Source organism: Chrysoperla carnea, chromosome 1 (genome assembly GCF_905475395.1).
Source record: "Chrysoperla carnea chromosome 1, inChrCarn1.1, whole genome shotgun sequence".
In the NCBI taxonomy this organism is placed as follows: domain Eukaryota; kingdom Metazoa; phylum Arthropoda; class Insecta; order Neuroptera; family Chrysopidae; genus Chrysoperla; species Chrysoperla carnea.
This window is the reverse complement of record NC_058337.1, coordinates 138,528,003-138,544,144: the sequence shown is the minus strand read 5'-3', so window position 1 is coordinate 138,544,144 and position 16,142 is coordinate 138,528,003. Positions and strand designations below refer to the sequence as shown.

The following is a 16,142-nucleotide window of genomic DNA, read 5'->3' as shown; positions in this document are numbered from 1 at the left end:
AATTTTGTCATAGTGGACCGCTTTTGTGAACATATTTGTGTTTTAAAAAAGGAAATGTATTTTTTTAATATGAATATATATTAGACTAGGTTCATGAAATTTTATTGAAGCAATTTTTAACTAACACAAAACAATATAAAAATATTGTTGTAATACAAATGTTTTTTGATTCATGTTTATTACTCAAAATTACTTGATGGTGCGAATATAATTATCACAAACAAGGTGTATTTATAACCTGAAAATAAGGTGGTGAGGTCATTTCATAGATAAAACAAAACAATGATTAATTAAATTATAGGTGTTTTTTATTGTAAATACAAACACATTTTAAAAAAAAACTTATCATAGACAATTATATTCATGTTTTTATTTCTATATACAATCATGATCATCACTATTTCTTCCACAATCACATCTGTCTATTTCATTACAATTTGTAGCACATATCCATGGCTCGAACCATTTCGGTATATTTCCACCATCCATTTGTTGGTATAGCATTCTACAGAGAATTTTAGGATCTATTTGTTCATACCATAAAAACATTCTCTCATCATGTCTAGCACTATCACCAATCCATTGTTTTCGGCGAATATCGTATGTACCCCAATTTTTTCTCAAGTTACTTCCATGAGTAAGATCATCACAACATTCATTTAGTAATATTTCAAACTGATTGAAATCTCTTTTAAAGTAGTTGAACTTTTTCGCATAATTTACAAATAAGATTGCATCCAAACAATTTCTTACTATAAATGCAGCAATATGAAAGCAATCATCAACTTCTAAATAAGAATACCGTAATGTGTCGATTAACTTTGTAGGTATACTCCAACGACATGCCTCCATAAGTTGATAAAATTCCATCTATAAAAATATTTGGCTACAATTTTCTAAACAGATCTTATCAAACAATACTCACATTAAAATATTCTGGGTAAATCATCTCCGAATTTTGAAACAGATCAATATGATTTTGTAGCGACATTGTACCCCATAATTGTAATGAATTAAAATAAACACCATTTTTTACAAAAATATCCATAATTTATTTAGTATTATTTTTTTTTTTAAATATCAAAAACATAAACTTTACAATTTTTTATAACAATAACAATAATATATATATATATCTTGCAGTAATAAAATTCAATATAGGAATGATTTGTTAAAAAAAATTTTGATGTTCTTGAACATAGTCATCATCACTATCACCATCGTCTTCGAATAGGCGCAGTCTCAGTTGGTGACTTCTTCCAATTTTCTCCTCCACCCTCAAATACCCCGGTTTTGTGTTAAATAATTTAATCATGTTGTCCGTCAACACTGCAAACCTAGATGGTAGAAAAACCCCCTCGTTTTCTGTACCATCTAGGCTTATATCCAGTAAAACTTTTATTGATGGCCCATGTATCGTTAGAATCCGCTCCATTTTTAGTATTTTTAATTTTTTTTTCAGTGGCAAGTCGTCCATTTTTATGCATGGTCGCACTAAACAACTATCTAATAATTTTAATTCTGCTCTATTCATTTTGATTAATATTATGAATATTTAATGAAAACTGATATTACCGTAATGTCGAGCGCCTTTTTTATATGATTACCACCACTCCAAAAATCCCCCACCAGCAGAAATTATTATCTAATCTCATAACACGTGTAAAATTATTTGAAGATCTAATGCGATTCAAACAAGTTTAAACATGTTCAAACAAGTTTAAACATGTTCAAACAAGTTTGAACATGTATTTTTATTCAAACAAGTTTGAACTTGTAACAGGATGATGATATCATATTTTTCAAGGTCAAATCTTGTAATTTGATATTTTTATAATCGTAATTCAAACTAATTGTTTTTTCTTGGAATTCAGACAAGTTTAAACAAGTTCAAACAAGTTTAAACATGTATTTTTATTATGTAAATTTCAAGTGTCATATTATATTGCTGATTCAATAAAAAAATATTAACATCCGGTCACGTATCTTGAATTTTATCATGTATACTTAAAGTGTCAAATTACAATATTTTTCAAGGTTAGATGATATCTATTTCAACATATTCTTGAAAATTGCAGACTCATAATATTCTTTTCTTGGAATTCAGATTTGCAAATTATTATCTAACACGTTCAAGTGTCATATTACATTGCTTAATCATAAAAAAATATTAGCATCCGGTCACGTGTTTTGACACATGTAAAATTATTTCAAACAAGTTTGAACTTGTTACAAGATGATGATATCATATTTTTCAAGGTCAAACATATTCTTGAAAATTGCTGACACGTGTAAAATTATTTTAAGATCAAAGTCCATTCAAACAAGTTTGAACATGTATTTTTATTATGTAAATTTCAAGTGTCATATTACATTGCTTAATCATAAAAAAATATTAACATCCGGTCACGTGTTTTGAATTTTATCATGTATAAAGTGTCAAATTACAATATTTTTCAAGGTCAAATTAACATATTCTTGAAAATTGCTGACTAATGTCAACGTCCCGCCCCCCGTTCACTCTCCGCCACTATTGGTCAAAGCCAATGACGTCATCAATGCTTAGGCAGCCATTATTCCCCAACACCACACCTCCCGACGCCATCTTGATTTACTATTGGTCAATGCCGAGGTTTCCAACATTCACCTAGGTTTGCCCTTTTTGGAAAAGTGTACCATACTTTGGGGTTGAAAGTGGGCTCGATTATCTCATCTAACGTCCAATTCCCGCCCCCTTTAAGCCTCACTTCCAAGAAACACACTCCTGTCAACCACGCCCATCACTATTGGTCAAGCCCCGTTTATGTCATTCCTCACCCCCACCACACCTCCCAACGCCATCTTGATTTACTATTGGTCAATGACGTCATCTATCCCCTCCAACTTCGCATTCAACCGAGGTTTCCAACATTCACCTAGGTTTGCCCTTTTTTGAAAAGTGTACCATTCTTTTGCGCTGAAACATACATGACTCTTCTACTTTGATACTACTCCATTTTCTATTTTAATACCTAATTCTGTTGCTACCTGTGCAATAATTTCTCGAACCCTCTTTTTTATATCGTAAGTTAATACCTTATATCGATACTTTGTAATCCACACTATGTGATAGCGATGATAGTAAACTGTATGTGATTTCCTGCTGTAATGTGTCATAGTGCTTATGATGCTAACGCATTATCGTGCACATGGCAAGCTAAAGCTTCCCCATCTGGAAGATAGAGGTTTGTACCTCCAAAGGGACTATCAATTTTTCCTCTGTCATCCAGTTGCTTGACCACGGAATCCAGTATAAAGCGAGAAACGTGATCGGTGTCATACCGTGGCTTGGGAACTAGATCCAGAAAATAATTAAAAATACTAATTTTATTAGTATTTTTAACTGGATCCCGTGAATAAATCACGGGATGACAAGGGAAAATGATGCACGCGGGCAATGCCGCCGCGGGATGACACCCATGCACCTTGGCAAGAATGACATAAAACTAATTCTTAGCTCTCTCTACTCCCTCATTAATCAGGCTATCAGCTTTGGATTTATTTTCCCAGCCGGTAACTTTAACCCATTTGCCTTTTTCTTAATCTTTATAATGTTCGAAGAAATGAACTATACGTTTCTTAAGCATCTCACATACATCATCTAATTCCTTGATATGATCAAAGGTAATATCAAGCTTAGAGGTTGGAACTGAAATAATTTTCTCATCAAAACCCGATTCATCTTCCATCATCAATACCCCAACAGCTTGACACTTAATTACTGAGCCAGGCACTACTGGATGATGCGATACAACAAGTACATCTACTGGATCACCATCATTAGAAAGAGTATGCGGAATAAAACCGTAATTACATGGGTAACTCATTGTGGTTTGCATGAAACGATCCACAAAAACCACTCCTGATTTTTTATCGAATTCATACTTAATCGGACCGCTATTCATCGGTATTTCAATGATTACATTTATTTCGTCGTTATTTCCTTTTGCTTTAATTTTATCTGTGAACATGTTTTATTTTTTTGGTTATAATTGTTTTATGTTATTGAATAGCTCATTTATAATTCCCGCAAAATCGGGAATTCAGTCAATTATATTGCCATCCCGTGACTTGATCACGGGATCTTGTGCCATAGAACGTGTCTTGAGATACCGTGGTCAAGCCGCGGTATGACAGATTTTTTTCTAGATTCCCGCTTCTGCGGGAATGATATAGTATTCGGAGGTCGGTAATTCTCATCATGCTTTGCTAGCAGCTCCCTTGCTATAAACTTGCCATTCGATAATCTACCGATAGCGATAATACCCTGATTCTCAGGAAATAAGGCAGGCAGCACTCCTTGATATAATAATTCTAAGTCTTTGATATTGTCTGTGATAACAAAACTTATTTTATCAGCCGCAATTTTATTTATTGAATCTACTTTAACTAGCCCATCAACTCTTAGCTCTTTCCCCTGCTCTACTTCATTAATTTTTGATGGCGGCACGAAAAATACTATACTTTTTTCTAAATTATAAAGTATTATACTAACTCCTATTACTGCTGAACAAAAGCAAATAATGATAGTTATTAACCTATTTTTTGCTCCTTTTTGCATCAATATTTTTTTTCTCTTTCTTATAAGTTATAAAGCTACTAACTAACAATACTCCCAGACTTAAAAAGGTAAATATATATGCTACTAACAAATAATTATTCATCAGTTACTTTTTAAAAACTCCATAATTTCGCTAGGAGCAGAATCTAAATAAAAATGCTTTAGATATTTTCCATTTTCATTCATCAAATAAGTAAAAGAGGAATGATCTAGCATATAATCCTGGTCATATCATTTTCACTAGCAGCCTTAGCATAATAAACCTTAAACTTATCTGCTACTTCTCTTATTTGCTTCTTACCACCTGTAAGTCCAATAAATTTAGGATGAAAATGTTTTAAATATTCCTTTAATACTGCGTATCGCGGCTTGGATCAATAGTAATAAAAACCGGTACTATATCTATCTTATTTTCGCTTAAAATTTCCACCGCTTTTGTTATTTTATTTAAAGAAGTTGGGCATATATCAGGGCAGCTAGTAAATCCAAAATATATAAGGCTTAATTTACCTTTTAATTCATCACTACTAAATATTTCACCATTTTGATCTATTAATTCAAAGTCACCACCGATTTCTGCGTTATCTTCATAAATATTTACCTGACCAGCAAGAGGCTTATCTGGAGTCTTTAAAGATAATAATAAATATAATGCTCCAACACCTATTAATAGACTAACTCCAATAATAATTTTTATAACATTTGATTGCATTTTTTATATCCCCAAATCTTATACAAGGCCTAGTTTTTTAGGTTTAAAATATTTTACCCAAATATCTATTAGTAATTTAGTAATAATAATTGCTGAAAACATCGATGATATAATCCCGATTGTTAATGCTACAGCAAATCCTTTTATTGCTCCAACTCCAAATATATAAAGTAGAAAAGCAACAATCAGAGTAGTAAGGTTAGAATCCAAAATAGTAGCAAAGGCTGACTCAAAACCGGTTTTAATAGCATAAAGGTTGGAAGTTCCTTTATTTAGCTCTTCCTTTATTCGCTCGTAAATCAATACATTAGCGTCAACAGCCATACCCATAGTAAGTATTATCCCAGCAATCCCTGGCAGAGTTAAGGTAGCTTGGAAAAGCGACAATAATGCTAAAACATATAGCATAGCAAGACTTAAAGCTATATTTGCAAATAAACCAAGCAAGCCATAAGACCAGACCATAAATATACAAACTGCTGCAAAACCAATTATCCCTGCCTTTTTTCCCGATTCTATAGAATCAGCTCCAAGATTCGGTCGTATACTTCTTTCTTCAATAATCTTAAGCGGTGCAGGCAGTGAGCCGGCACGTAATAATAACGCAAGTTCATTTGCCGATTCAACAGTAAAATCACCTGAGATTATACCGCTACCACCCATAATTGGTTGATTTATTGTTGGAGCACTAAGTAGCTTATTATCTAAAACTATAGCAAGATGCTTTCCAACATTATTTTTAGTAACTTCACCAAATAATTTACTACCCAAACTATTAAAAGAAAATGATACACCTGCTTGTGAATTCTGGTCAAAAGAGGCTGCGGCAGTTGTTAATGAATCACCACCTAAAATAGCTTTTTTCTTTACAACTAAATAACCCATTCTATCCCCTTGAACAAGCATTGAACACATAGGCACATGACCTTTTACTGCTTCTTCAACATTGGCATTTTCATCAACTAAATGAAAAGTTACTTTGGCAGTTTTACCTAAGATATTTTTTAAATAGGTTGGATCTTCTTCACCAGGAACTTGTAATAATATATGCCTATCACCTTGTTTTTGCAGTATAGGCTCTTTAGTGCCAGTACTATCAACTCGCATTCTAACAATCTCAATAGATTGATCGACTACTTTATTAAGTAGTTCACTTAATCTAGATTCGCTATAGGAAAGCTTTATTCTGTTATCATTTGCTTCAATATTGATCTCAGGATCAATGTTGCTAACTATTTTTTTTTAATGGCTTTAATTCTTCCTGCGATCTCAGCTCTAACTGAATATTATTTTGCTCTAACAGATTTTTATAACCAACTTTATCTTCACGAAAGCTTTTACGTAAAGTATCGGCTAAATTTTCCATAGTGTCATTGAGATAAGTATCGAAATCAACATCAAGCAATAAATGGGCCCCACCCCTAAGGTCAAGCCCTAAATTTACTGAATCATGAGGCAAATATTTGGACTCTACCTGTGTAAAATTCGGCAAAGCACAAATAACTGCAAAAATCGTACATATAATTGAAAGGAAAATTTTCCACTTAGGAAGATTTTGCACCGCTTACCTTCTTATCTTTTTTATTATTTTTATTATCTTCCTTTTTAACTGCTACATCTTTAGAACGGCTAGTTATATCAACAATAGCACTTTTTAAAACTTTAATACGTACATCTTTTGCTATTTCAACTTCAATATTAGGTTCACTTTCGCTAACTTTAGTAACGATCCGCTAATACCGCTATTTGCTAGAACTTCTTCACCTTTTTTAACTTCGCTTACTAACTTCTCCCTTTCTTTACGACGTTTTTCTTGTGGACGTAACAGTAAGAAATAAAATACCGCAAAAATTAAAACCATAGGTATTAAGCTTGTTAACCCCGATTGTAAAGAATTCGTAGTCTCTACAGGTACAACTTCAGTTTCTTGTATCTCTATTGTATCATTATTATTTGTGTTACTGTCTTGCCCATTTGTCGACATAAATTATTTCCTTTAAGTTTAAAAAATCAACCACTTTCATCTGAGAGATAAAAGTTTGATTATAGCGACTAGAAGTCGCATATCAAGCTAAAGCTTATTCGAGTCTTATGTTAGAAATCATTTCTGATTCATGTGCATCAGTATGCTTATTAATATATTCATTAATTATATCATCAGTCACATTACCACTAGTAGCACTAAGGTAACCCCGTGCCCACAAATGTCTACCCAAGTATTTTTGTTTTAATATTGGAAATTCCTCTTGCATCTTCTTTGAAGATCTGACTTTCGCTTTTTGTACAAATTCACAGATTTTTATATGAGGTGGAATATTAGCAAAAATGTGTATATGATCGCTTGATACTACTCCATTTTCTATTTTAATACCTAATTCTGTTGCTACCTGTGCAATAATTTCTCGAACCCTCTTTTTTATATCGTAAGTTAATACCTTATATCGATACTTTGTAATCCACACTATGTGATAGCGATGATAGTAAACTGTATGTGATTTCCTGCTGTAATGTGTCATAGTGCTTATGATGCTAACGCATCATCGTGCACATGGCAAGCTAAAGCTTCTCCATCTGGAAGATGGAGGTTTGTACCTCCAAAGGGACTATCAATAAAATAAAAATAGCTGCCTAATCGCTTTAATGCAAGGGTAAAATAAAAATATAGAAGAAAAAGAGAGATTATTAATTGTTTTATCACTTATAGGGAATGAGGAATAAGTGATTTTATTAGAAAATCTTAAATTTACGGCATCGTTTTTGAATTAGGGGAGTTTTTTAAAACTTCTTTATAAACTTCAAGATTTTTTCGGAGCATTAAATCAAGGGAGAAGTCATTAATTACAGTATATCTTGCAGAGTTTTGAATTTTTTTAGCTTCTTCAGTATTTAAAATAGATAAGCAATAATCAATTTTTTCATCAGCATCATTTGGCTTTACGTGAAAACCTGTTACATTATCATTTATTGTTTCAGTAGCTCCACCAATGTTAGTGGCAATAACAAGCTTTTCCATAGCCTGCCCTTCAATAATAGTACGCCTAAAAGCTTCAGGCTCAATCGAAGCAGAAACAATAATGTCAGAAATACCATATAGATTTATGATATCAGAATCATTACCAAAAATTTGAATTTTATTTTGAAGTTTTAAATTTGCGATAAGTTCTTTTACTCTATTAGTAAAACTAGGATGCCTTGATAAATCACCGACCATGAAACAATAAAAGTTTCTGTGCTTTAATTTGCTTAATGCCTCTACTAAAACAAGATGCCCTTTCCAGTTAGTCATTCTCGAGGGCATTGATATTATTGGTACATTATCTGGAGCATCATATTTATCACGACATTTTTTAAGCCTTTCTGGTGTTAAATTTGCTGGATCGAAATAATCACAATTTACACCACGCTCAATTACCACTATTTTACGTTCATCAACATTATAATTTTTAAGTAAATGCTGCTTCACAAAATTGGATACGGCAATAACTTTCTCTCCCTTTAACATTATACTATTATAATATTTCTTCAAATCATTAGGAGCGTTATAAATACCATGAAAGGTTGTTAAAAACTTAGTATTCGTCCATTTTGCTGCTAGATATGAACTCCATGCCGGAGCTCTTGATCTCGTATGCACTATATCAACTTTATATTTTTTGATTATTTCGGCTATTAACCTAGCATTACTTAGAATTACAAAAGGGTTTTTACTACTACTATTCGTTTGAATATGTAGTATATCCTCATTATCTAACTCTTTAACTAAAGCACCGCCAGCTGAAATTATAATTGGAGTATGACCAAGAACTTTAAGATATTTTGCAACTTCTATAGTTCCTCTTTCAACTCCTCCTGAAACTAAAGCAGGAACTACTTGCAAAATAGTATATTTATTGTATCGTTTACTTGAATTTAATGAAGGCATTATAATTTCATCTGTTTAAATAATTATTTAAAATGCACAAGCTTTATACTAGAACACAAGACAAATTTGTTGTCTATAATAATTATAGAATTGTTAATACAAATATTCCACCAGTAATTTTTTTACACGGCTTAATGTCAGGTATGCATTCATCTAAAGCTCTCTATTTAATAGATTATTGTAAAAAAAAAACAATTATAATTTTACTATTTTTGATAATTTTGGTCACGGTCATGCTGCAGGACAATTTACAGATCAAACTATTAGTAGTTGGTTAGAAGGGGTAGCACTAGTTTTAGATGAATTAATTGATGATCAAGCTATAATAGTCGGCTCAAGCATAGGAGGATGGCTTGCACTTCTTGCAGCTTTAAAGTTTCCAAATAAAGTTAAAGGACTTATCTGTTTAGCCCCTGCGGCTGATTTTACGGAAGATATTTGGCACAATCTATCGCCAACAGATCAATCTAGAATACAAAAAGAAAGTGTGTTAGAAATATCAGGTAGAAGTTGTGAATATAGATACCCTATTAGCTATAAATTAATCGAAGATGCAAAAAAGCATTTACTATTGACAAAGAACAAAATTGATATAAATATTCCGGTACATTTAATCCATGGCATGTTAGATGAAGATGTACCTTATGATATTTCTCTTAAGCTGTTAGAAAAAATAACAAGTAAACAGATACTACTGAAATTAGTTAAAGATGCAAAACATAACCTATCTAGAGAAGAGGACTTAAAGGTTATGACAAATTCTTTAGAGGAATTGATCCATGTCATTGCGAGCGACTATAAGGAGCGTGACAATCTCGTAAAGCAGGACTCCTGAGATTGCGAACGTACAAAACTTATAGTTTTTCCTCACAATGACGGAAAAGCTAATACATACAATAATGCTAATTACAAAAAATTAAATAAAGAAAATAATAAATATGTTTAGTAAAATAAATAAAATTCACGATTTTAAAGATATAATGGACTGAAAAAATTGGACAAAAAAAGAGTTAGGTTATCTTGGTAATAAGTTAGAATAAAGAAATAACTTATAGGAGATAATATGACTAAGAAACAGATACGGAATTTCAGTGCTGAAGAGAAGACAAAGATAGTGTTAGAATTATTCAAAGAAGAAGTAACAATATCACAGTTATCGTCTAAATATGAGGTGAGTAGCAATAGTATATCACATTGGAAGAAGCAATTTTTATCAAATGCAGCAATAGCATTTGAACCAGCTAAGGTAGTGAGTGAATATCAAGAACAAATTAAAGAACTTAAGGAGCAAAATGATGCGTTGGCAAAGGTATTAGGAAAAACTACAATTGAGAGAGATTGGGCTGTGGGAAAGCTAAGGAGCTTGGATTTATCAAATAGAAAGAGTCTTGTCATATCCAAGCTAGAACAGTTACCAAAGACAAGACGATGTGAATTATTAGGGGTTAACCGTTCTTCAACATATTATAAAGGAGAAGGACTTAGTAGCTATAATTTAGATATATTAAATAGAATAGATGAGATATATACAGATAATCCAGAATTTGGTTATCGTTATATATATATATATCAGCAATTATTAGAAGATGGTTTTAAGATAGGTCGAGACCGAGTGCTAAAATCTATGAGATTCATTGGTATTGAAGCGATATACCCTCATAAAAGAAGTCAACTACTATAAAAGATAGTGAGCATAAAATATACAGCTACCTACTTGATAAATACTGGATTACAACTGATAAAACTAAGAAAGAAGTTGTTCCTACTGCTAATGAGAACTGGCGCGGAGATATTACATATATTCGCACTAACGGAGGCTTTGTGTATCTAGCATCCATTATAGATTGGCATAGCAAAGCCATATTAAGCTATCAATTACTACCGTCTAAAGCCGGTAATTTGGTTTACGCTTGCAAAGCAGATTAAAAGCGTAAACGCTAAAACTCTGATATTCTAAAATCATCTTTTTTATGATATTCTTCTTGTTGCTCTATATACTTCTGTACTGCTTCTGAATTCACATTACCAACTGTAATAACAAAATACCCTCTAGCCCAAAGATGTTGACCCCAATATCGCTTACGAAGTAGTTAAAATTCCTGTAGCAATTTACGACTACTCTTTCCTTTAATATATTGTAACACCTTAGATATTGAGATACTCGGTGGAACTGATACTAATATATGAACATGATCAGGACTTATGCTGCCACTAATTATATCTATGTAATTAGCTGCACATATTTCCTGAATTACTTCCCTTGCTCTACTTGCTATTTGCCCAGTTAAAACTCTATACCTGTACTTTGTACAAAACACTATATGATACTTTAAATAATACAGGCTATGAGACCCTCTCCTATAATCCATCTCTTCCTCTAGTAACCTATTAGATAGATTATACTAAAGTGTTCGCCTAAAGGCGAGGGTGTTAACCCTATCCCACTTAACTACATAAACTGTCAAATAGCATGGACGGGACATTAGTAACTGATATATTGAAGGAAGCATTAAATAAGTATCAAGCTCCACAGATATTTAATAGTGATCAAGGTAGTCAATATACCGGTAATGATCATATACAGATTCTTAATGATTATAATATTCAGATATCAATGGTAAGCGTCATGTTAAGGCGGTCTAGTAAATAGTGAGCAATACATATTATTCTATAGTGTCATAAGCAAAGGATAATATAGTATGAAGAATATCACAATCCCCACTATTACAGAAGCACAAAAGAACCAAATCATTAGTGAATCATATCAAACAGGATGTATTATATCTCAACTTGCAAAATCTTATGGAATATCTGTTAAAACATTATACAGTTGGCGTAGTAGAAAGAAGAGTGACAAGATAAAAAAGGAAGTATCTAATAATTCAAATAATCAATTTGTTGAATTATCAGTACAGCACAATGAGCATATAATATTAAATAAAGCAGAATTAGTATTTAATAATTTTTCTTTGTTAGGTACTGGAAGGCAACATTAAAAGTACAAAACTGCTGGAGATAATCAAAATACTGGAGCTACAATGTTAAATTTGTCTTCAGAGAGTAGGATATATCTTTGCACTGGTTGTACGGATATGCGTAAGGGTATTAACGGTTTATCAATATTGGCACAATCGATATTATTAAATCAGTTTCATAAGAGTATTTTATTTGTTTTTAGGGGTAAACAAGCAGGCAAAATAAAAATATTATGGTGGGATGGTCAAGGTTTTTGTTTGTATTATAAATGTCTTGATAGTGGTAACTTCACATGGCCTAAGGTTGATGAGAAGCAATCTATTAGCATTACCAAGGCACAATTATCAATGTTAATAGAAGGTATAGATTGGCGTAATCCAAGATGGTCTAATAGACCTGAATATGTTGGATAAATTCGCTTTAGTTTTATCAATGTAGTTTTAATTTCAAATATATACTTGATAATTTAGTCTATAAAGTTTTACTATAATAATTAGTCATTTGTGTACTGTTTTAGTAAGAAGTAGCTGGATTTGCTATTTATAAAAAATGGCTTCTGTAAAGTTAGTACTTGATTTGAGATATTGGAATATCATTTGTGATTAATAAAAATTTACTATCAGAAATAGAAGAGTTGCATCAAAGTGTTGCAACATTAAATCTTGATATAGAATCATTGATAATTAAAAATAAATTTCTTAATGCAGAAAATAGGTCATTAACTGAAGAAAATAATAGTTTAAAGGAACAACTGGCGTTATTAAAATCTAAACGATATGGTCAATCATCAGAAAAGTTAGAGCGACAAATACAGAATATTGAGCTAAGAATAGAGGAAAATGAGCTTATTGCATGTTTTAGAAGTAAGATCGATCATATTGCATCGAATCATGATCAAGTTACTTTAGATAATCATGGTAGTAACCAACAACCAAAACGTCAAAAGTTACCAGAGCATTTACCAAGAGAAGATATATTATTAGAAGTTGATGATCAATGTACTTCTTGTGGCGGAACAAAATTTCGTAAAATAAGTGATGATATTTCAGAAACATTAGAATATGTTCCGTCATCATTTAAGGTTATAAGGCATATAAAACCACGCTGTGTTTGACTAATTGTGGACTAATAGTACAAGCTTATCGTCCATCAAAAACTATTGATAAAGGTAAGGCGGGTGCTGGATTACTAGCACATATATTAATTCAGAAATATTGCAATCATTTACCACTAAATCGTCAGTCACAAATTTATCAAAGAGAAGGTATCGAGCTTTCTAGAACCACTATGGCAAGTTGGGCTGGTCAATGTGCTAAACTACTAGAGCCAATAGCAGTAGCAATTCAACAATTTATATTTTCTGGTCAGCAAATACATGGTGATGATACAATAGCAAGCCTTAGTGATATAGCCTTAAAGCCATGAAGTGGTCAGGAGTACTTTGATGCTCTAGAAGTATCCATAAATATCCAGTATCATCTTTAAACCTAGCTGAGAATAGAATATCAGATATAGAGTGTTTTAGATCTGCTTCAACAAAGCTTTCCTTTTCCATCTTTAGAGTATGCGAAGAGAACATAGCTTTAATCTCTTTTGGCAGATGCATCTCAAAGAACTCTTGGGCAACAATAGGGTTCTCTAGAGCCTTACGAATAAGAGCATCATGCCTTGGACGCTCGGAAGTATCACTATTAGCACTTAAATCTTCTTCTTTGCTACTAATATCTTTTTCATTCATTGTGTTGGTTCTATTTCATTGCTAACAGTTTTTTCAGTATCATCAAAATTTTAATGGCAGCAATTAAGCAGAGTGATCATAATAATCTCTGCTTAAATTGCCGTTGTTTTTCATAGTAGAACGATTGATAATTTATATTCCATCTTTTGAGTGCTTTAGATATACCACTTTCTGTGATTTGTGTAGGGCATATTTTGACTAATTCTTTATATGTTTTTCTAGGGTTTTGGTCTTAGAACTTTTTTAATTCTTCTTTGCTAAGAGTCTTACTGCTTTTAATTTTATCACGCTGCATATCAATAATAAATTAAGTTAAATATGTTTAGATATAAGAGATTGACCTCTGCTCTTCCATTTATGTAGTTAAGTGGGATAGGGTTAACACCCTCGCCTTTAGGCGAACACTTTAGTATAATCTATCTAATAGGTTACTAGAGGAAGAGATGGAATATAGGAGAGGGTCTCATAGCCTGTATGATTTAAAGTATCATATAGTGTTTTGTACAAAGTACAGGTATAGAGTTTTAACTGGGCAAATAGCAAGTAGAGCAAGGGAAGTAATTCAGGAAATATGTGCAGCTAATTACATAGATATAATTAGTGGCAGCATAAGTCCTGATCATGTTCATATATTAGTATCAGTTCCACCGAGAATCTCAATATCTAAGGTGTTTCAATATATTAAAGGAAAGAGTAGTCGTAAATTGCTACAGGAATTTGAACTACTTCGTAAGCGATATTGGGGTCAACATCTTTGGGCTAGATGGTATTTTGTTGTTACAGTTGGTAATGTGAATTCAGAAGCAGTACAGAAGTATATAGAGCAACAAGAAGAATATCATAAAAAAGATGATTTTAGAGTTTTAGCGTTTACGCTTTTAATCTGCTTTGCAAGCGTAAACCAAACTACCGGCTTTAGACGGTAGTAATTGATAACTTACTTATCTTCTATTTTGTGCTATAATATAATGCACATATAAATATTGGTAGTTAATCATGGCAGTTTCAAAGTTCCTCGATCCTAAAAATGATGTCGCCTTCAAGAAAATCTTTGGTTCTGAAAAGCACAAAGACATTCTTATTCACTTTATTAATGATATCATGGAGTTTAAAGATGATGAACAAATAAAGGATGTTACTTTCCTAAGTCCTGTCCAAGACCCTGATATTGCTTATAAAAAACAATCTCTTGTTGATGTTCTATGTAAAGCTCAAAATGGCACACAAGTCATTGTAGAAATGCAAGTCTCCCCTTCTAAAGGCTTTGTTGAGAAAAGAGCTCAATATTATGCCGCCAAAGCTTATTCACGACAACTATCCCAAAGACAAAAACAAGACGGGCTCTATGCTAACCTTAAGGAAGTCATCTTTATTGCTATTAGTGATTATATTATCTTCCCTGATAAAGCTGATTATCTCTCTCATCATGTCATCCTTGATAAAGTTGCTTTTGAACATGACTTAAAGGATTTCTCTTTTAGCTTTATTGAACTACCTAAATTTAATATAGATAAAATTGAAGACTTAAAAACTATTACCGAAAAATGGTGCTATTTTTTTAAATATGCTGCTAACACAAGTGAAGCTGACCTGCAGAAAATTATAGGTAGCGATCTTGTAGTAGGGCGTGCTTATGAAGCATTAAATCAGTTTAACTGGAATGAAGCAGAACTCCTTGCTTATGAGCAGGAAATTAAACGCATCATGGATAACAAATCTGTCGAAGATTTCATGAATGAATCCGCTGAAGCTAGAGGCGAAGCTAGAGGTATGCAGATTGGAAAAGCTGAAGGTGAATATAATAAATCAATAGAAGTGGCAAAAAATATGCTTGCAGCTGACTCTGATCCTGATTTTATTTCCAAGGTTACTGGTTTATCTATCACTGAAATCAACAAACTAAGAAATGAGTAGTAAAACGCTTTGCAAACTGCAAGATCTACATTGAAGCTTAAAATGCCGCTGCAAACTATTTTACCTCAAAGTAGTGGTCATAGATAAGCGTGCATTACAGCAAAAAACGGCTAATACTAAACCTACTAAAAATGCTTGCAACAATAAAGCCGCTAAAGCACAAATATTAGCACAAGAGCAACAAGAAGCTTTAAAAGCTAAACTTGCACGATGGAAAAAAGAATACAAACAAGTTTTAAAACTACTACAAACAAAATACCCTCTATGCTTCTCTATCCCG

The 16,142-nt window shown here is 32.4% G+C and overlaps 3 protein-coding genes across 3 annotated transcripts; 1 reads left to right on the top strand and 2 right to left on the bottom strand.

Moving 5' to 3' along the window:
• Positions 1-338: 338 nt before the first annotated feature.
• LOC123305839 lies at positions 339-970 on the bottom strand. Its single transcript, XM_044887675.1, has 2 exons — positions 926-970; positions 339-870 (listed from the first exon to the last, which is right to left on the bottom strand). Exons 1-2 carry the CDS (start codon positions 947-949, stop codon positions 376-378), a joined length of 519 nt encoding a protein of 172 aa, XP_044743610.1. The 5' UTR covers positions 950-970; the 3' UTR covers positions 339-375.
• Positions 971-5,330: 4,360 nt separating this feature from the next.
• On the bottom strand, positions 5,331-6,419 carry LOC123295571 (protein translocase subunit SecD). The gene has a single exon (XM_044876975.1). It carries the CDS (start codon positions 6,417-6,419, stop codon positions 5,331-5,333), a length of 1,089 nt encoding a protein of 362 aa, XP_044732910.1.
• An 8,525-nt stretch (positions 6,420-14,944) lies between these two features.
• On the top strand, positions 14,945-15,862 carry LOC123295563. Its single transcript, XM_044876964.1, has one exon. It carries the CDS (start codon positions 14,945-14,947, stop codon positions 15,860-15,862), a length of 918 nt encoding a protein of 305 aa, XP_044732899.1.
• The last annotated feature ends 280 nt before the right edge of the window (positions 15,863-16,142 follow it).

What these genes read in the sequence shown, in the direction of transcription:
- LOC123305839 (XM_044887675.1), bottom strand. Translation starts at nt 949, where the DNA reads ATGATTTACCCAGAATATTTTAAT. An exon ending in TTTACCCAGAATATTTTAAT is followed by an intron (nt 871 to 925) that starts GTGAGTATTGTT and finishes ATATTTTTATAG; the next exon opens with ATGGAATTTTATCAACTTAT.
- LOC123295571 (XM_044876975.1), bottom strand. Translation starts at nt 6,419, where the DNA reads ATGCGAGTTGATAGTACTGGCACTAAAGAGCCTATACTGCAAAAACAA.
- LOC123295563 (XM_044876964.1), top strand. Translation starts at nt 14,945, where the DNA reads ATGGCAGTTTCAAAGTTCCTCGATCCTAAAAATGATGTCGCCTTCAAG.